The sequence below is a fragment of the Arachis ipaensis genome, chromosome B3 (assembly GCF_059453495.1).
Source record: "Arachis ipaensis isolate K30076 ecotype BB chromosome B3, ASM5945349v1, whole genome shotgun sequence".
NCBI lineage: Eukaryota > Viridiplantae > Streptophyta > Magnoliopsida > Fabales > Fabaceae > Arachis > Arachis ipaensis.
In genome coordinates, this window is record NC_142438.1 from 6884947 (window position 1) to 6906736 (window position 21790).

Consider the following 21790-nt stretch of genomic DNA (forward strand, 5'->3'; position numbering starts at 1 on the left):
ACGTTACAAAACATTATAAAATCATCATTTTCTACTTCAATTACATTTTTTTAACCAAATTACCCTTAACTATTAATAAAAATAATATTAAAAAAAAAAGCAAAACCCCACCCACCCCCACTCCCCAGCATCTCTTCGGCCTCTTCCCCCACCCCTTCCCACTGAACCAGATTCCCAATCGGTTCTGGTCTAATATTTGAACCGCTAAGGAATAAAATCGGTCAAAACCGGTAAAAATCGGTTAAAGTCGTTGAAAATTGTCTAAAACCGGTGAAAATTAGTTCAATCGAACTGTTCGAGAAAAAATTTTAAAATTGATAAAAATGTAGTTCAAACCTTGGCCGTCTTTGTACGTGCATGCTCTCCTTACCACTAAGTTTTGTTATTCTTTATTATTTTAAATGCTAATTATTAATTATATAGTAAAAATGCACAATAATTTTTTTAGGTATTATTTTAATTTTATACTCACTTATATTTAAATTAAGTATATTTTTTATTATTCATAATTATTAATATAAATATAATTAAATATGTATAAATAAAATATATCAAATATTTGTATTAACTACAATATAATTATTTTTTTATGATTAGATGATATTTATTAATATTCTTTTTAATAAATACATATAGTATATAACAATATAATAAATACAAATTAATTAATTAATTATAAAAAAAATATTCACTTTAATATAAAAATAAAATAAAAAAATTTTATTATAAAAAAATACTAAAATATTATATACTTATTTAATAATAACTAAATTATAACTTATTGATTATTTTTTAAATATTAGTAAATATATATATATATATATATATATATTTTAAATTTTAGATTAATTTATATTTTTTATTTATATAAAATTATTTTTTTTCGATTCAACCAGTAATTTATTAATTAAACTAATAAATAATAAATTAATAATTTGACCGATTCAATTGGTATTCCGTTCTAAAAAATGTAATTAAGCCTCAATTTAGTGGTTAAAATTACCTTCAAACATCAAAGTAATTTTTAAATTTTGAAGTTACTCAACTTAGTTCTCAAAATTGCTCTCGGAAACTCAAATTGATCCTTAAACCAATTTTGGCCAATAAAGGTGACCGAAAAATCGACATAAACACACTGCTGACATGCTGGCATCATAATAGTTGACTGTCTTGGTCTCGTCCCAATCTTGCCTGGTTGAAGCTCAAGAACGACGACAATGTTTTCTTGGAGGAGGATAGAGCTGGATTTGGGTGTGTCTTGCGTGATTTTTCTAATCGGTGAGTGTGTGGCAGAGTAGGGATTTCTGTATATTTGTAAAAGGGATCAAGGGAGTAAAGAGGGAAGAGTGGGTCGAAGAGCACGGCGAGGTTGGAGTTTGCGGAAAGGATGAACCATCGGTACCGGAGTGAGTTGAAGAATGGGAGGTTCGGGTCGATGCAGTGCTGTTTTGGGGGATTGGGTTAGGGTTTGGGGTTGGGATTTGAGGAAGGAGTAGAGAGATGGAAGCCAGGTTTCCAAGGTTGGTACAACTACTAGCTAAGATGCTTCAGGAGATGTGGCAGATCACACCTGCTGCTTTCTATCCCACCACAAGGTATGTTGAAACGATGTAGCAGTCAGCTAATCCAGTCCTTTAATGTTTGATTTGCAGAATTCATGTAAATATTGAATCCAGCTAATCCAAGCCCTCTTTACCTCATAATGCCTGGTTAAAAGCCTCTAAGTTCCTGAACTCCAGTCTCCGAACCCCTTCCTTTTTTGCTTTGCAAAGCTCTGTCCATTGAATCCAGTGGAAACTGCTGATCAATCGCTCAATTTGTTGACATAAGCTTTTAGGAAGCTGGAAACACCCCATTATATAAGATGGAATCCTTTGAGAGGCTTTAAAATTTATGATAAAGAGATCAACATACATGCTATCTTAAAATCCTATATTTATTAAACATATAACTTAACTAATTTTTTGTTAAAAGTATTTTTTATCTTGTTAAAAAAATTATAAGGCCTTTTGACATATTTCAGGTTAGATCAAATCTAATAACATGCTAAACTTATTAGTACTTAAAAGTTAAAATAAGTCTATAACAAACTACACATTAGATTCAGTCTAATTAATTACCTTATATCTATCTTATAAAGCCTGACCCGTTAAGTGAAAAGTCTAGTTTGGCCTAATTGAACCTATTTTAACCCCTAAAAATTAGTAGAGGAAAAAAGAAAAGATATAATATCTCTAAAAATGGATGTTATCATGTTATCGGTAAAATTTTAAGCTGCATTTTATTATCTACTGAGTGTTATTCGTTATATTTTTTTATATAAATATTATGAGAAATTCCAGGTGTTCAGCACATTTTTCTTGCTTTAATTTTGCCTGTTAAATAACATTAATTAACTAATTCTTTCTGTTTTTAAACAAACAGTATTGGTCTCTGACATATATATATATATAGCACAAGACAAGTGATAAAACAAGTCTAGCTTTCTTTTAAAATAAGTTTCGCTTTCTTTTCTTTTCTCATCGTAAGTAGTCACTTATTACTTGTTTCACATATTTTCTTGAACTTGATAATGGAGGAAAAGGTACCCAATAATAAGCTCATTATACGTTTGAAACCTTCAAAGCCTAAAGAAGTGAGTAAAGCATGCTACCTAAGAATTTCTCTCTTAACAATATTATGTTTTCACATTATGTTTATTCTTATTATCTTCTTGTTTTCTTTTCCCTCCCTAATGCGGGATACTCCACCCAAACTTTTGCAGCCACATGGATCTCCAACAAAGGTATCAATTATTTATGGTGAATGTTATCCTACTCTCTCTAAAGTAACATGTAAATTACCCTCTCTTATGTGTCACATTTTAATTGGGTGTCAACCTGAGTTATCTTTTGCACTCCTTCGTTGTCGTTGCGCCTCTCCCAAGCATCACCGTCTTATTGGTGTTTCGTTTTCTCTTCCCAAATCATTCTTCTAGAAAAGGTACTCCAACTCTCTCTAACTGCGTTTACTCCTCCCCACTCCTTCGTCGTCGTCATTATGCCTCCCAAGCATCACCGTCTCATTGGGTGTCTTATTTTTTCTTCCCAAATCATTCTTCCATAAAAGGTACTCCAACTCTCTCTAATTCCGTTTATTCATCCCCATTGTACTCCTTCATCGTTGTCGTTACGCCTCCCAAGTATCACCGTCTCATTGGGTGTCTTGTTTTCTCTTTCCAAATTATTTTTTTTAAAAAAAGTATTCCAACTCTCTCTAATTGCGTTTACTCTTCCCATTCCTTTGTCGTCGTCGTGCTTTCTAAGTATCACCGTTCTTATTGGGTGTTGCATTTTCTTTTTCTGTCAAGCCGTCACTGTCTTCCAAAATATTATTAAAGTAACTCGGGTTAAAATAAACACCTAATTAAAATGTGATACATCAGAGAGGGTAATTTATATGTTACTTTAGAAAAAGTAGGATAGCATTCACCATTATTTATTTATATTTCTTTTAAAAATTAATTTAATAAATTATTTTCAAAACAAAAACTTTATTAAACTAGTCTATATATTGCTTCGTCGTTTGCATTGTCCCACAAGGATTTAATCATATAGTGCCATACATGTTAAATCGACCCTAATGGCTTCGTTTTTACCTAAAAGGCTATGTATATCATAAATCGAATTGAATGGATTCGATTTACTTAGCAATTGAAATTTGATTCCATTTAGTAGAGTAATTTAATTCGAAGCCATTAGCTTCGATTTACACGTGAACTCAATTTGCATGTAATTCGAATCCCATAGATTCGATTTACTACATATTTGGGTAAATCAAATTTAATCAATTCGATTTATATAGAAATGCAACTTGGGACTTTTACGTAATCTTTTTGAATTTGGGGGATCTGCGTAATTTTAAAAGAAAGTTGGTTTATTAAAGAAAATTGCCCAATTATTTATTTATATTTCTTTTTTTTATTCACTATGTATAACTTGTTACTTACAATTTCATTCAATCAAATGGTTTGAATGGGTTTAGGGATGATTTGGATTTAGGGATGATTTCTTTTTCGATCATTAGAGCAATGGAATTAATTTTGGATATTACTTTTGACTTTTATAGTAATTATACTGATTTAAAATTAAAATTTGCATTGAATATAATTTTTGAAATGATATTAGTATCAGTAAAGATAGTTTTGTCCTGTTTTTAATGATTCTGATTGGCACCCTCCATAGCTGGATCCTCTCTTTCTGTAGGTCTCTTGCTGCTTTTTTCTTCTATTATTCGGTTTGTTCAGTTTTGTGAATCTTTATGTATGCTGTTTGTTAATATAATTCAGTTCAATGATAATGCATTGCCTTAAGGTAGCATAAGGCCCACAAACATAATGAGACCATCATATATTATGGGATTAATTGCATTATTATTTTTTGACAGGAAGAGTTAAGAAAAGAAAGAAGAAGAGAGGCCAACAGAAAATGTGCTCAGAGGAAGAGAAAGAGAGAACAGGTATATAAAAATGTGCATTATCTTGATTGATATATATCTCAAAATTTGAATTTCAATTTATAAACAAAACTGTTAATTTTATTAGGAAGCATTCCAAGAGCTCGAAGGATCCGTGGCAAAGCTTAGAACTGAAGTCCAATTATTCCATGAAGAACTTACTAGACTTCACAAGGAAAATAAGGAACTCGACGAGGAAAATAACTCCATTCAAGTAGGTTAATTAGAAGTTGTGTTAACGTCTTTTATTTTTTGAGGATTATGACTTTGCTTGTTTAGATAGATAATTTAGAGATTATTTTTGTTAAATTCAAAATTCATTTAGTAACAGTAGCAGTAAATTAAGTGAATTAGAGATTATTTTGAGGATTAATATCTTTTGATTTCTTTAGATAGGTATAAGAGAATTTTTTTTTTCACATGGACAGGAAGAAATTTCCAAGATGCATGGGATGGAATTATCAGCAAAATTTGTGATCAGTTATGCGGTTGATGAAGTTTAGAAATTAGAAGCTATAGTTATAAATTTAGAAATGGCTTAGTTTCGGAGAATTTCTTGTAAATGTAGGTAATTATATTTTGTTGAATAAGCCTTTGTTTAATTAGTGTAGTAATATTAAGTTGTGTTGGACTTTAAATTTAAATGAAATGATATTAATTTAAAAGTTTAAAAATTTTGAAGTTTAAATCCAAAATGTTAAATGTAACTTAGGTTTTTTTATTTAAACTATTTTTTTTTTGAATAATTATTCCAATTTTCTGAATTTAAATTTTTTTTAAGAAATATTTATTTTAACTATGAATCCCAAATTCATTTGTTTATATATATTTGTAATAATTTATGCGAGACTAATTTTTGAGAAAAAGACAAATTTATTAGGAGTACGTAGTCTCTTTTAGTGATGAAAGATACGTTGAAGAGCCAAATTTATATTGTAATTGTATGTTTATGATGTTTATATAATGAGCCTAATTTCATGCATCATACATTGTCAAATGCTTATAAATCTCTTTATATTTGTATGCTTACGATGCTTATACCATGAGCCTAATTTTATGCATCATACATTGATAATTGCTTATAAATCTCTTTGTATTTGTACGCTTATAATGCTTATACATTGTTTCAACTTTAAATTTCTGTTTGAATTTTAAATTTCTAATCTTTTTGTAAGTATATATAAATATTTCTAATCTCGTAAGAATTTATTAGAAGTTCATAGCACCAAAAAAATTATTTTTCTATCATCAAAATGTTAAAAAGACATTTTTTTTTATTATAAGTGTAAGAACAATTTGTGTGTGTCAAAAAAATTAATGGCGTTATTTCTGGATATGTTGTTTGTGTGTGATATTGTTAATTTTTTTAATAAAAACTCTATTATTTCTATTGGTATGTGTGTGATATTGTTAATTTTTTTAATAAAACTCTATTATTTCTATTGGTATGCGAAAAAATAAAATTTTGTTAGAAAGATGTGGACTTTAAATTTAAATGAGATGATATTAATTTAAATGTTTATAAATTTTGAAGTTTAAATCCAAAATGTTAAATGTAACTTAGGTTTTTTTATTGAAACTAAATTTTTTTGAATAATTATTCCAATTTTCTAAATTTAATTTTTTTTTAAGAAATATTTATTTTAACTATCAATCCCAAATTCATTTGTTTATATGTATTTGTAATAATTTATGTGAGACTAATTTTTGAGAAAAAGACAAATCTAATGGGAGTACGTACTCTCTTTTAGTGATGAGAGATACGTTGAAGAGCCAAATTTATATTGTAATTGTATGCTTATGATGCTTATATAATGAGCCTAATTTCATGCATCATACATTGTCAATTACTTATAAATCTCTTTATATTTGTATGCTTACGATGCTTATACCATGAGCCTAATTTCACGCATCATATATTGATAATTGCTTATAAATCTCTTTGTATTTGTATGCTTATAATGCTTATACATAGTTTCAACTTTAAATTTCTGTTTGAATTTTAAATTTCTAATCTTTTTGTAAGTATATATAAATTTTTATAACCTCGTAAAAATTTATTAAAAGTTCATAGAACAAAAAATAAAAAAGCAAATTAATTTTCTCTCATCAAAATATTAGAAAGACATTTTTTATTATAAGTGTAAGAACAATTTTCGTGTGTCAAAGAAATTAATAGCGTTATTTCCGGACATGTTGTTTGTGTGTGATATTGCTAATTTTTTTAATAAAACTCTATTATTTCTATTGGCATGCGAAAACATAAAATTTAGTTAGAAAGGTGTAGATTTTACATTTAAATGAGAAAATATTAATTTAAGACTTTATAAATTTTAAAGTTTAAATCGAAAATGTTAAATGTAACTTAAGTTTTTTTATTTAAACTATAATTTTTTTTGAATAATTATTACAATTTTCTGAATTTAATTTTTTTTAAGAAATATTTATTTTAACTATCAATCCCAAATTCATTTGTTTATATGTATTTGTAATAATTTATGCTAAACTAATTTTTGAGAAAAAGAAAAATCTAATGGGAGTACGTACTCTCTTTAGTGATGAGAGATACATTGAAGAGCCAAATTTATATTGAAATTGTATGCTTATGATGCTTATATAACGAGCCTAATTTCATGCATCATACATTTTCAATTGCTTATAAATCTCTTTATATTTGTATGCTTACGATGCTTATACCATGAGCCTAATTTGACGCATCATACATTGTCAGTTGCTTATAAATCTCTTTGTATTTGTATGCTTATAAATCTCTTTGTACGAATTTATTAGAAGTTTATAGTACAAAAATAAAAAACAAAATTAATTTTCGCTCATCAAAATTTTAGAAAGACATTTTTTATTATAAGTGTGAGAATAATTTTCTTGTATCAAAGAAATTAATGGAGTTATTTTCGGACATGTTGTTTGTGTGTGATATTGTTTATTTTTTTAATAAAATTCTGTTATTTCTATTGGTATGCGACAAAATAAAATTTAGTTAGAAAGGTGTGGACTTTAAATTTAAATGAAATAATAATAATTTAAAAGTTTATAAATTTTAACGTTTAAAATCCAAAATGTTAAATGTAACTTAGGTTTTTTTATTTAAACTAGAATTTTTTTGAATGATTATTACAATTTTCTGAATTTAAATTTTTGTTTTTTAATAAATATTTATTTTAACTATCAATCCCAAATTTATTTGTTTATATGTATTTGTAATAATTTATGCGGGACTAATTTTTAAGAAAAAGACAAATCTAACGGGAGTACGTACTCTCTTTTAGTGATTAGAGATACATTGAAGAGCCAAATTTATATTGTAATTGTATGCTTATGATGCTCATATAATGAACCTAATTTCATGCATCATACATTATTAATTGCTTATAAATCTCTTTATATTTGTATGTTTACGATGCTTATACCATGAGCCTAATTTCACGCATCATACATTGCCAATTACTTATTAATCTCTTTGTATTTGTATGCTCATAATGCTTATACATTGTTTCAACTTTAAATTTTTGTTTGAATTTTAAATTTCTAATCTTTTTGTAAGTATATATAAATCTTTCTAATCTCGTAAGAATTTATTAGAAGTTCATAGCACAAAAAATAAAAAAACAAATTAATTTTCTCTCATCAAAATCTTAGAAAGATATTTTTTATTATAAGTGTAAGAACAATTTTCGTGTGTCAAATAAATTAATGGCATTATTTCTGGACATGTTGTTTGTGTGTGATATTGTTAATTTTTTAATAAAATTTTATTATTTCTATTGGTATACGAAAAAATAAAATTTAGTTAGAAATGTGTGGACTTTAAATTTAAATGAGATGATATTAATTTAAAAGTTTATAAATTTTGTAGTTTAAATCCAAAATGTTAAATGTAACTTAGGTTTTTAATTTAAACTAAATTTTTTTTGAATAATTATTGCAATTTTCTGAATTTAAATTTGCTTTTTTAAGAAATATTTATTTTAACTATCAATCCCAAATTCATTTATTTAAATGTATTTGTAATAATTTATGCGGGTCTAATTTTTGAGAAAAAAACAAATCTAATGGGAGTGTACTCTCTTTTAGTGATGAGAGATAAATTGAAGAGTCAAGTTTATATTGTAATTGCATGCTTATGATGCTTGTATAATGAGCCTAATTTTATGCATCATACCTTGTCAATTGCTTATAAATCTCTTTATATTTGAAGGTGCCCTGCTAGGGTTTATGTGCTCCTTTGGAGTGGCTCTTCAAAATTTTCATCGGTGCAGTGTTCAGACTACACAATTGAATATGGAGGCAGGAACGAGAACTGCCAGAGAAAAAAATTCAGTTAGCGATGGAGAGAGCGACAATGAGGTACTAATCGAGGAAGAGGACATCAGAAAAGGGAAGGAAGCATGCGCTAAAAGCCTCATAGGCCGTGTGTTTGCGGACAAAAAGTTTTCTGTGGGAACTATGGAGAACGCATTCAGATCCATATGGAGTAGACCAGAAGGATTCAGAGTTTCGGATAGAGGAGGGAACAAATTCCAATTTTTCTTTGACAATGACAAGGATTTGATGCGGATTGAAAAAGGTTCTCCATGGCTATTTAAAGATTATATCCTTCATGTGAGGAGATGGAATGACTCTGATCGAAGGGAGGAGGGTGAGCTGCAAGGGTTCCCGGTATGGGCTCAATTTTGGGGCTTGCCAGAATGCTATAAAACTATAGAAGTTGGAAGGAAACTTGCTGAGAAAATTGGTGCGGTTATAGAGGTTGGCTTCTACGAAATGAAGGGTGGAGAATCCAGGATACTCAAAGCAAGGGTGGAAATGGATGCATCCAAAAAACTCAAAGATCACGTCTGTGTGATTGGCCCTGAACAACACGCTGTTGAAATTGGTGTGCGGTATGAAAAATTTGGGAGATTCTGCACCTATTGCGCACGGATAGGGCACGAGTCAAAGGGGTGTGAATTACTCGCTACGGATTCAGCAATGAACTCAGTGCGGCAAGACAAAATTGGAGATTGGATAAAAGCTGACCAGATGGGTAAGAGGATTGAAATTGAATGCAATGGTGATAATGCGTCTGGTTCTAACTTGAATGACCAAGGGGACAGACCAAAGAAAAAACCTATGCCTAATTGGTTACTTAATAGCCTCTCAAGTCTCTCTATGAAAGAAACGGTAGGAGCGAAAATGGCCCCAAGGGTGACTAGTTCACATTCAAAGAGCAACTCGTTGATGGAGAATTCGGGAGCGAATTTGGTAGACATAACCTCAGCAAGTACCAAGGAAACACAAGAGGGAGTGCAAGGCCTTATGGCTGTAGAAGAGATTCAAAATGTCGATCAATCTGATTCACAAATAAAGGAGCGATTCAAGCTCAAGCAGATGGCACGAAGAAAAATAGAGGTTTCACACATCAAAGGTGGGGTGAAGAGAAAATTCAATGAGAAAGAAAATATAGAACCGCACAAAAGGATTTGCCTGGAAGAGATCCAAAATACTCGCGAGGAGGTGGAGGGCACCGGCCGTCAAACGGTGCCCCAAGAGTCATGAGAGTTCTAACGTGGAATTGTCGGGGTTTGGGGAGACCCCTGACATTCCATAATCTTAAAGGGATATGTAGATCCCACTCCCCCGAGGTTGGTTTCATCTGTGAAACAAAAAACCAGCCTTGTCGTGTGGAGAACAAGTTAAGGGCATGTGGTTTTGGCGGTTGTTTTCTGGTCAATCCTAATGGCACAGCAGGTGGACTAGCTTTGGCATGGAAAGAGGGCACTGAGGTGGTAGTAATGAACTCGAGTGATTTCTTTATTGCTGCAAAAATCAAGGATGTTACTAGGCAGGAGGAATGGGAACTAATTGGTGTTCACTTTAGTAGCATAGAACAGGTCCGGCACCAGCAATTTGAACAACTCAAACCTGTCCTTCAACAATTTCAAGGCAAAACCATCATTCTTGGTGACTTTAATGCTATCGCAAATACCCAAGAAAAGGAAGGTGGATGTTTGACTTCGGAACCTGCTATGACAGCTTTCAACTCCTTTATAGATGACAACAGTTTTCTAGATCTTGGAATGGTTGGAAGACCGTTCACCTGGTCAAATAGAAGGAGAGGACAAGAGCTTATCCAAGAGAGGCTTGACAGGGTACTGGCAACATTGGAGTGGTGTGAGTCTTACCCTACAGCTACAGTTCTCAGACTTCAAGAGGACGGATCTGACCATGCCCCTTTACTGCTGGACTCTAATCCTCCTATGGAGAAAACAAAACGCAGATTTAAGTTCCAGGAGAGATGGTGTTGGAATGCTGAGGTAAGGGGAATAGTTGAGGAGACGTGGAAAGTGGAAGTTGAGGGTTCTCCTATGTTTATTCTTGCCCAAAAATTAAAGAAATGCAGACATTCACTTGTGCAATGGCAGCAAACTTCTCAGTCAAATTCCCTGCAACAAATCCGGGAGCTCAAGGACCGTTTAGAAGAGCTGAGATCCTCTGGAGTTCAAGGGGGCGAGCAGGTTCAGGGGATTGAAAAGCAGCTTGAGGTGGCCTACCTAAATGAGGAAAGCTACTGGAAAGATAAGTCAAGAATAAAGTGGCTAAAAACAGGGGACCGGAACACCAAGTTCTTCCACCAATTTGCTCGAGTCAGATGTCGCAGTAATAAGATCTGGAGTTTGGTTGGTGAAAATGGGGTGGTGGCATCTACAAACGAAGGTATCGCGAAAGTAGCAGAGGACTACTTCAAAAGTATCTTCTCTGCCTCTGCTATTCAGGATCCGAGACAGGAATTTGAAGAGTTTGTACCGAAGGTAACCCCAAGTATAAATCGGAAACTTCTGCGGCCAGTCTCTATGGAGGAGGTTAAAAGAGCAGCATTTAGCGTGCATCCTCAGAGTGCCCCAGGAGATGATGGATTTACAGCAAAGTTCTTTCATACATTCTGGAGCATTGTGGGTAGAGATGTTTTCTCGGCTGTGAAGAGCTTCTTTCTAGGAGGCAGATTACTCAGGAGCTTCAACCATACACATATCTGTCTTATCCCTAAGCTCCCCGGTGCCAGAGACATGTCCCAGGTGAGACCCATTAGCCTCTCTACAGTAGTATACAAGATTATCTCAAAAATCCTTGTCCATAGACTGCAACACTTTATGAATCTCTTAGTTAGTCCGAACCAAAGTGCCTTCCTGAAAGGTAGACTGATTTCGGACAATGTTCTTATTGCACATGAAGTTATGCACTACCTAAAAACAAAGAGATTTGGGAATGTATTTGAGATGGCCATAAAACTGGATATGAGCAAAGCGTACGATCGAGTAGAGTGGCCTTTTCTTTGGTTTATGATGGAACGTCTAGGGTTTGATGCAAGATGGATTGGGTGGATTAAAGAGGTTGTTACGACTGTTTCTTACTCTGTTGTTGTGGAAGGACAACCATTTGGCTATTTTCGGCCAAGTAGAGGTATCCGGCAAGGTGACCCTCTCTCCCCGTATCTTTTTCTCTTCTGTGCGGAAGGACTCTCCTTCCTGCTACACAAAGCAGAGCAAAACAGGAGTTTACAAGGGATCCAAATCACTAGAAGGTGCCCGTCTGTCAACCACCTCCTCTTTGCAGACGACTCTATCCTCTTTTGTAAAGCGTCTTCTAACTGCTGTGATAATATTTTGGATTTACTGGGTGACTATGAAAGCTTTAGTGGACAAACAGTCAACCTAAATAAGTCGGCTATATTCTTCAGTAAAAACACTCCACAGAATACCAGAAGCTTATTGGCTGGGAATCTAAATATCCAACATATTGGGACCCAAGATAAGTACCTGGGCCTGCCGTCTACTATCCAGAGATCAAAAAAGGCAACATTTGGGGCTATTAAAGATAGAGTTCGAAAAAGAGTTGAAGGCTGGAAACGCAAGCTACTCTCAGCTGGAGGGAGACATGTCTTAATTAAGGCGGTGGGAGAAGCTGTCCCGATCTACACACTGTCATGCTTCAAACTGCCTGACTCGTTAATTCAGGAAATTCACGGCATTTTAGCCCGCTTTTGGTGGGGTCAGAAGGGAGAGGAACGGCGGATTAGCTGGGTCAGCTGGGACATGATGACTAGGCCGAAATTGGAGGGAGGCTTGGGATTTAAGAATCTAAAGGCACAAAACCTGGCACTTCTAGGCAAACAATGCTGGAGAATAGCAACACAGCCTAATTCAATATTGGCTAGAATCCTAAAAGGCAAGTATTTTCGATATACAGATATTATGAGAGCGGAGGTAGGGAACTTACCGTCCTGGGGCTGGCGAAGCATCCTGGAAGGGCGAAAAGTCACCGAGAAAGGCTTAATCTGGCAAATAGGTCCTGCTTCTGAGGTGAACATCTTCTCTGATCCATGGATTCCGCCTCAGCAACAATTTACCCCTCCCATCAGGTTAAACTCCCTTGCCACAAATCAACCAGTCTCACGGGTCAGCCACCTGATGCACGAAAACAACGAGTGGAATCAACAGCTTATTTCCTCAATTTTTCCACCAGCCATCACCCAGCAAATTTTAGCAGTAAAAATTGGGGAACAGAGGGATAAGCTTACTTGGTTGTTTCACAAATCAGGTAGATATGAAGTATCGTCTGGTTACAGAATAGCCTTTACGTTCAACCACGAACCAACTGAGTTGCATCCACACCTCCAGCAAAGACAAGGGATTTGGCGTGACCTCTGGAAGACTAAAGCTCCACCAAAGATCCTCCTTTTCCTCTGGCGTGCTCAGCATGAAAGGCTTCCCACTATGGAACTGCTTCACCAAAGGATCCCCTCAAATTTGGCTACCTGCCCACGGTGCCACGCAGCCACGGAAACCATCATACATTGCCTATTCTCTTGTGAGAAAGCTAAAGAAGTATGGAACAGAAGCCCTTACCATGGAATTACTGCTGGTGAAGAGGAAAATCTGTTCTTCAAGTGTTGGGAGGCGAAGAAGAAGCACTTAATTCTTAACCCAACTGAAGAGCAAGACCTAGCCTCATTAGGGATTTACTGCTGGTGTATTTGGCGGTCTCGCAATGACCACGTCTTCGGACAGGGTGCCAAGACTCCCCAAGAAGTGGATGGCCTCGCGAGAAGGATGATTAGCTGGGTCTCAACAGCTGCCAACGAACCCCAAATCTGAGTGGGTCTTCTTTTATCTTATCTCTCTGTATTGCAATTTTACGTTAATGCTCTATGTGTAATGAGCCTTAGAGAGGCTACTGTCTCTCTCTTCTTTTGTCTTTACTAAGTCACATTTGGACAGTTATTTCCTTTTTTGCTGAAAGGAATAAAGTATCTAAGTTCTTTGGAAAAAAAAAAAATCTCTTTATATTTGTATGCTTACGATGCTTATGCCATGAACCTAATTTCACACATCATACATTGCCAATTGCTTATAAATCTCTTTGTATTTTTTATTCTTATAATGCTTATACATTGTTTCAACTTTAAATTTCTTTTTGAATTTTAAATTTTTAATCTTTTTGTAAGTATATATAAATTTTTATAACCTCGTAAAAATTTATTAAAAGTTCATAGAACAAAAAATAAAAAAGCAAATTAATTTTCTCTCATCAAAATATTAGAAAGACATTTTTTATTATAAGTGTAAGAACAATTTTTGTGTGTCAAAGAAATTAATAGCGTTATTTCCGGACATGTTGTTTGTGTGTGATATTGCTAATTTTTTTAATAAAATTCTATTATTTCTATTGGCATGCGAAAACATAAAATTTAGTTAGAAAGGTGTGGACTTTACATTTAAATGAGAAAATATTAATTTAAGACTTTATAAATTTTAAAGTTTAAATCAAAAATGTTAAATGTAACTTAAGTTTTTTTATTTAAACTATAATTTTTTTTGAATAATTATTATGATTTTCTGAATTTAATTTTTTTAAAGAAATATTTATTTTAACTATCAATCCCAAATTCATTTGTTTATATGTATTTGTAATAATTTATGCTAAACTAATTTTTGAGAAAAAGAAAAATCTAATGGGAGTACGTACTCTCTTTAGTGATGAGAGATACATTGAAGAGCCAAATTTATATTGAAATTGTATGCTTATAATGCTTATATAATGAGCCTAATTTCATGCATCATACATTTTCAATTGCTTATAAATCTCTTTATATTTGTATGCTTACCATGCTTATACCATGAGCCTAATTTCACGCATCATACATTGTCAGTTGCTTATAAATCTCTTTGTATTTGTTTGCTTATAATACTTATGCATTGTTTCAACTTTAAATTTCTGTTTGAATTTTAAATTTCTAATCTTTAAGTCACCAAAAAAAATTTCTAATCTTTTTGTAAGTATATATAAATCTTTCTAACTTCGTAAGAATTTATTAAAAGTTCATAGCACAAAAAATAAAAAAATAAATTAATTTTCTCTCATCAAAATCTTAGAAAGATATTTTTTATTATAAGTGTAAGAACAATTTTTGTGTGTCAAAAAAATTAATGGCGTTATTTTCGGACATGTTGTTTGTTTGTGATATTGTTAATTTTTTTAATAAAACTCTATTATTTCTATTAGTATGCGAAAAAATAAAATTTAGTTAAAAATGTGTGGATTTTGAATTTAAATGAGATGATATTAATTTAAAAGTTTATAAATTTTGAAGTTTAAATCCAAAATGTTAAATGTAGTTTAGATTTTTTTATTTAAACTAGAATTTTTTTTGAATAATTATTGTAATTTTCTGAATTTAAATTTATGTTTTTATTTTTTAAGAAATATTTATTTTAACTATCAATCCCAAATTCATTTGTTTATATGTATTTGTAATAATTTATGCGGGACTAATTTTTTAGAAAAAGACAAATTTAATGGGAGTACGTACTCTCTTTTAGTGATGAGAGATACATTGAAGAGTTAAATTTATATTGTAATTATATGCTTATGATGTTTATATAATGAGCTTAATTTCATGCATCATACATTGTCAATTGCTTATAAATCTCTTTATATTTGTATGCTTACAATGCTTATTGTATTTGTATGCTTATAAGGCTTATGCATTGTTTCAACTTTAAATTTCTGTTTGAATGTTAAATTTCTAATCTTTTTGTAAGTATATATAAATCTCTTCGTAAGAATTTATTAGAAGTTCATAGTATAAAAAATAAAAAAGTAAATTAATTTTCTCTCATCAAAATCTTAGAAAGATATTTTTTATTATAAGTGTAAGAACAATTTTTGTGTGTCAAAGAAATTAATTGCGTTATTTTCGGACATATTGTTTGTGTGTGATATTGTTAATTTTTTTAATAAAACTCTATTATTTCTATTGGTATGCGGAAAAATAAAATTTAGTTAGAAAAGTGTGGAATTTAAATTTAAATGAAATGATATTAATTTTTTTTTTTTTTCCAAAGAACTTAGATACTTTATTCCTTTCAGCAAAAAAGGAAATAACTGTCCAAATGTGACTTAGTAAAGACAAAAGAAGAGAGAGACAGTAGCCTCTCTAAGGCTCATTACACATAGAGCATTAACGTAAAATTGCAATACAGAGAGATAAGATAAAAGAAGACCCACTCAGATTTGGGGTTCGTTGGCAGCTGTTGAGACCCAGCTAATCATCCTTCTCGCGAGGCCATCCACTTCTTGGGGAGTCTTGGCACCCTGTCCGAAGACGTGGTCATTGCGAGACCGCCAAATACACCAGCAGTAAATCCCTAATGAGGCTAGGTCTTGCTCTTCAGTTGGGTTAAGAATTAAGTGCTTCTTCTTCGCCTCCCAACACTTGAAGAACAGATTTTCCTCTTCACCAGCAGTAATTCCATGGTAAGGGCTTCTGTTCCATACTTCTTTAGCTTTCTCACAAGAGAATAGGCAATGTATGATGGTTTCCGTGGCTGCGTGGCACCGTGGGCAGGTAGCCAAATTTGAGGGGATCCTTTGGTGAAGCAGTTCCATAGTGGGAAGCCTTTCATGCTGAGCACGCCAGAGGAAAAGGAGGATCTTTGGTGGAGCTTTAGTCTTCCAGAGGTCACGCCAAATCCCTTGTCTTTGCTGGAGGTGTGGATGCAACTCAGTTGGTTCGTGGTTGAACGTAAAGGCTATTCTGTAACCAGACGATACTTCATATCTACCTGATTTGTGAAACAACCAAGTAAGCTTATCCCTCTGTTCCCCAATTTTTACTGCTAAAATTTGCTGGGTGATGGCTGGTGGAAAAATTGAGGAAATAAGCTGTTGATTCCACTCGTTGTTTTCGTGCATCAGGTGGCTGACCCGTGAGACTGGTTGATTTGTGGCAAGGGAGTTTAACCTGATGGGAGGGGTAAATTGTTGCTGAGGCGGAATCCATGGATCAGAGAAGATGTTCACCTCAGAAGCAGGACCTATTTGCCAGATTAAGCCTTTCTCGGTGACTTTTCGCCCTTCCAGGATGCTTCGCCAGCCCCAGGACGGTAAGTTCCCTACCTCCGCTCTCATAATATCTGTATATCGAAAATACTTGCCTTTTAGGATTCTAGCCAATATTGAATTAGGCTGTGTTGCTATTCTCCAGCATTGTTTGCCTAGAAGTGCCAGGTTTTGTGCCTTTAGATTCTTAAATCCCAAGCCTCCCTCCAATTTCGGCCTAGTCATCATGTCCCAGCTGACCCAGCTAATCCGCCGTTCCTCTCCCTTCTGACCCCACCAAAAGCGGGCTAAAATGCCGTGAATTTCCTGAATTAACGAGTCAGGCAGTTTGAAGCATGACAGTGTGTAGATCGGGACAGCTTCTCCCACCGCCTTAATTAAGACATGTCTCCCTCCAGCTGAGAGTAGCTTGCGTTTCCAGCCTTCAACTCTTTTTCGAACTCTATCTTTAATAGCCCCAAATGTTGCCTTTTTTGATCTCTGGATAGTAGACGGCAGGCCCAGGTACTTATCTTGGGTCCCAATATGTTGGATATTTAGATTCCCAGCCAATAAGCTTCTGGTATTCTGTGGAGTGTTTTTACTAAAGAATATAGCCGACTTATTTAGGTTGACTGTTTGTCCACTAAATCTTTCATAGTCACCCAGTAAATCCAAAATATTATCACAGCAGTTAGAAGACGCTTTACAAAAGAGGATAGAGTCGTCTGCAAAGAGGAGGTGGTTGACAGACGGGCACCTTCTAGTGATTTGGATCCCTTGTAAACTCCTGTTTTGCTCTGCTTTGTGTAGCAGGAAGGAGAGTCCTTCCGCACAGAAGAGAAAAAGATACGGGGAGAGAGGGTCACCTTGCCGGATACCTCTACTTGGCCGAAAATAGCCAAATGGTTGTCCTTCCACAACAACAGAGTAAGAAACAGTCGTAACAACCTCTTTAATCCACCCAATCCATCTTGCATCAAACCCTAGACGTTCCATCATAAACCAAAGAAAAGGCCACTCTACTCGATCGTACGCTTTGCTCATATCCAGTTTTATGGCCATCTCAAATACATTCCCAAATCTCTTTGTTTTTAGGTAGTGCATAACTTCATGTGCAATAAGAACATTGTCCGAAATCAGTCTACCTTTCAGGAAGGCACTTTGGTTCGGACTAACTAAGAGATTCATAAAGTGTTGCAGTCTATGGACAAGGATTTTTGAGATAATCTTGTATACTACTGTAGAGAGGCTAATGGGTCTCACCTGGGACATGTCTCTGGCACCGGGGAGCTTAGGGATAAGACAGATATGTGTATGGTTGAAGCTCCTGAGTAATCTGCCTCCTAGAAAGAAGCTCTTCACAGCCGAGAAAACATCTCTACCCACAATGCTCCAGAATGTATGAAAGAACTTTGCTGTAAATCCATCATCTCCTGGGGCACTCTGAGGATGCACGCTAAATGCTGCTCTTTTAACCTCCTCCATAGAGACTGGCCGCAGAAGTTTCCGATTTATACTTGGGGTTACCTTCGGTACAAACTCTTCAAATTCCTGTCTCGGATCCTGAATAGCAGAGGCAGAGAAGATACTTTTGAAGTAGTCCTCTGCTACTTTCGCGATACCTTCGTTTGTAGATGCCACCACCCCATTTTCACCAACCAAACTCCAGATCTTATTACTGCGACATCTGACTCGAGCAAATTGGTGGAAGAACTTGGTGTTCCGGTCCCCTGTTTTTAGCCACTTTATTCTTGACTTATCTTTCCAGTAGCTTTCCTCATTTAGGTAGGCCACCTCAAGCTGCTTTTCAATCCCCTGAACCTGCTCGCCCCCTTGAACTCCAGAGGATCTCAGCTCTTCTAAACGGTCCTTGAGCTCCCGGATTTGTTGCAGGGAATTTGACTGAGAAGTTTGCTGCCATTGCACAAGTGAATGTCTGCATTTCTTTAATTTTTGGGCAAGAATAAACATAGGAGAACCCTCAACTTCCACTTTCCACGTCTCCTCAACTATTCCCCTTACCTCAGCATTCCAACACCATCTCTCCTGGAACTTAAATCTGCGTTTTGTTTTCTCCATAGGAGGATTAGAGTCCAGCAGTAAAGGGGCATGGTCAGATCCGTCCTCTTGAAGTCTGAGAACTGTAGCTGTAGGGTAAGACTCACACCACTCCAATGTTGCCAGTACCCTGTCAAGCCTCTCTTGGATAAGCTCTTGTCCTCTCCTTCTATTTGACCAGGTGAACGGTCTTCCAACCATTCCAAGATCTAGAAAACTGTTGTCATCTATAAAGGAGTTGAAAGCTGTCATAGCAGGTTCCGAAGTCAAACATCCACCTTCCTTTTCTTGGGTATTTGCGATAGCATTAAAGTCACCAAGAATGATGGTTTTGCCTTGAAATTGTTGAAGGACAGGTTTGAGTTGTTCAAATTGCTGGTGCCGGACCTGTTCTATGCTACTAAAGTGAACACCAATTAGTTCCCATTCCTCCTGCCTAGTAACATCCTTGATTTTTGCAGCAATAAAGAAATCACTCGAGTTCATTACTACCACCTCAGTGCCCTCTTTCCATGCCAAAGCTAGTCCACCTGCTGTGCCATTAGGATTGACCAGAAAACAACCGCCAAAACCACATGCCCTTAACTTGTTCTCCACACGACAAGGCTGGTTTTTTGTTTCACAGATGAAACCAACCTCGGGGGAGTGGGATCTACATATCCCTTTAAGATTATGGAATGTCAGGGGTCTCCCCAAACCCCGACAATTCCACGTTAGAACTCTCATGACTCTTGGGGCACCGTTTGACGGCCGGTGCCCTCCACCTCCTCGCGAGTATTTTGGATCTCTTCCAGGCAAATCCTTTTGTGCGGTTCTATATTTTCTTTCTCATTGAATTTTCTCTTCACCCCACCTTTGATGTGTGAAACCTCTATTTTTCTTCGTGCCATCTGCTTGAGCTTGAATCGCTCCTTTATTTGTGAATCAGATTGATCGACATTTTGAATCTCTTCTACAGCCATAAGGCCTTGCACTCCCTCTTGTGTTTCCTTGGTACTTGCTGAGGTTATGTCTACCAAATTCGCTCCCGAATTCTCCATCAACGAGTTGCTCTTTGAATGTGAACTAGTCACCCTTGGGGCCATTTTCGCTCCTACCGTTTCTTTCATAGAGAGACTTGAGAGGCTATTAAGTAACCAATTAGGCGTAGGTTTTTTCTTTGGTCTGTCCCCTTGGTCATTCAAGTTAGAACCAGACGCATTATCACCATTGCATTCAATTTCAATCCTCTTACCCATCTGGTCAGCTTTTATCCAATCTCCAATTTTGTCTTGCCGCACTGAGTTCATTGCTGAATCCGTAGCGAGTAATTCACACCCCTTTGACTCGTGCCCTATCCGTGCGCAATAGGTGCAGAATCTCCCAAATTTTTCATACCGCACACCAATTTCAACAGCGTGTTGTTCAGGGCCAATCACACAGACGTGATCTTTGAGTTTTTTGGATGCATCCATTTCCACCCTTGCTTTGAGTATCCTGGATTCTCCACCCTTCATTTCGTAGAAGCCAACCTCTATAACCGCACCAATTTTCTCAGCAAGTTTCCTTCCAACTTCTATAGTTTTATAGCATTCTGGCAAGCCCCAAAATTGAGCCCATACCGGGAACCCTTGCAGCTCACCCTCCTCCCTTCGATCAGAGTCATTCCATCTCCTCACATGAAGGATATAATCTTTAAATAGCCATGGAGAACCTTTTTCAATCCGCATCAAATCCTTGTCATTGTCAAAGAAAAATTGGAATTTGTTCCCTCCTCTATCCGAAACTCTGAATCCTTCTGGTCTACTCCATATGGATCTGAATGCGTTCTCCATAGTTCCCACAGAAAACTTTTTGTCCGCAAACACACGGCCTATGAGGCTTTTAGCGCATGCTTCCTTCCCTTTTCTGATGTCCTCTTCCTCGATTAGTACCTCATTGTCGCTCTCTCCATCGCTAACTGAATTTTTTTCTCTGGCAGTTCTCGTTCCTGCCTCCATATTCAATTGTGTAGTCTGAACACTGCACCGATGAAAATTTTGAAGAGCCACTCCAAAGGAGCACATAAACCCTAGCAGGGCACCTTTAAATGACACTCTCTAATTGAAATGATATTAATTTAAAAGTTTATAAATTTTGAAGTTTAAATCCAAAATGTTAAATGTAACTTAGGTTTTTTTACTTAAACTAAATTTTTTTTTAAATAATTATTGAAAATTTCTGAATTTAAATTTTTATTCTTTTTTAAGAAATATTTATTTTAACTATCAATCCCAAATTCATTTTTTTTTTTACCAAAGATAGGCGAACCCGCAACCTCTTAATTGAGTATGGAGAGCCTATGCCAGTTGAGCTATTATTCATTGGCATCAATCCCAAATTCATTTGTTTATATGTATTTGTAATAATTAATGCTAAACTAATTTTTGAGAAAAAGACAAATCTAATGGGAGTACGTACTCTCTTTAGTGATGAGAGATACATTGAAGAGCCAAATTTATATTGTAATTGTATGTTTATAATGCTTATATAATGAGCTTAATTTCATGCATCATACATTGTCAATTGCTTATAAATCCCTTTATATTTGTATGCTTACGATGCTTATACCATGAGCCTAATTTCAAGCATCATGCATTGCCAATTGCTTATAAATCTCTTTTTATTTGTATGCTTTTAATGCTTATATATTGTTTCAACTTTAAATTTCTGTTTGAATTTTAAATTTCTAATCTTTTTATAAGTATATATAAATATTTCTAACCTCGTAAGAATTTATTAGAAGTTCATAGCACAAAAAGTAAAAAAAGTAAATTAATTTTCTCTCGTCAAGATCTTAGAAAGACAATTTTTATTATAAGTGTTAAAACAATTTTTG

General features: G+C 34.6%; 1 protein-coding gene across 2 annotated transcripts; it reads left to right on the forward strand.

Annotated features, from left to right (window-relative positions):
* The first annotated feature begins 1040 nt into the window (after positions 1-1040).
* LOC107628919 (uncharacterized) lies at positions 1041-5119 on the forward strand. Of its 2 annotated transcripts, XM_088506865.1 has the most exons (5): positions 1041-2635; positions 2765-2785; positions 4426-4497; positions 4583-4708; positions 4923-5119. In XM_088506865.1, the coding sequence occupies exons 1-5, from the start codon at positions 2573-2575 to the stop codon at positions 4995-4997; spliced, it is 357 nt and encodes a 118-aa protein (XP_088362991.1). In that variant the 5' UTR covers positions 1041-2572; the 3' UTR covers positions 4998-5119. The 2 variants fall into 2 exon arrangements, with proteins under 2 accessions (XP_088362991.1, XP_088362990.1); XM_088506864.1 differs by having other exon boundaries at positions 1041-2785.
* Positions 5120-21790: the final 16671 nt, after the last annotated feature.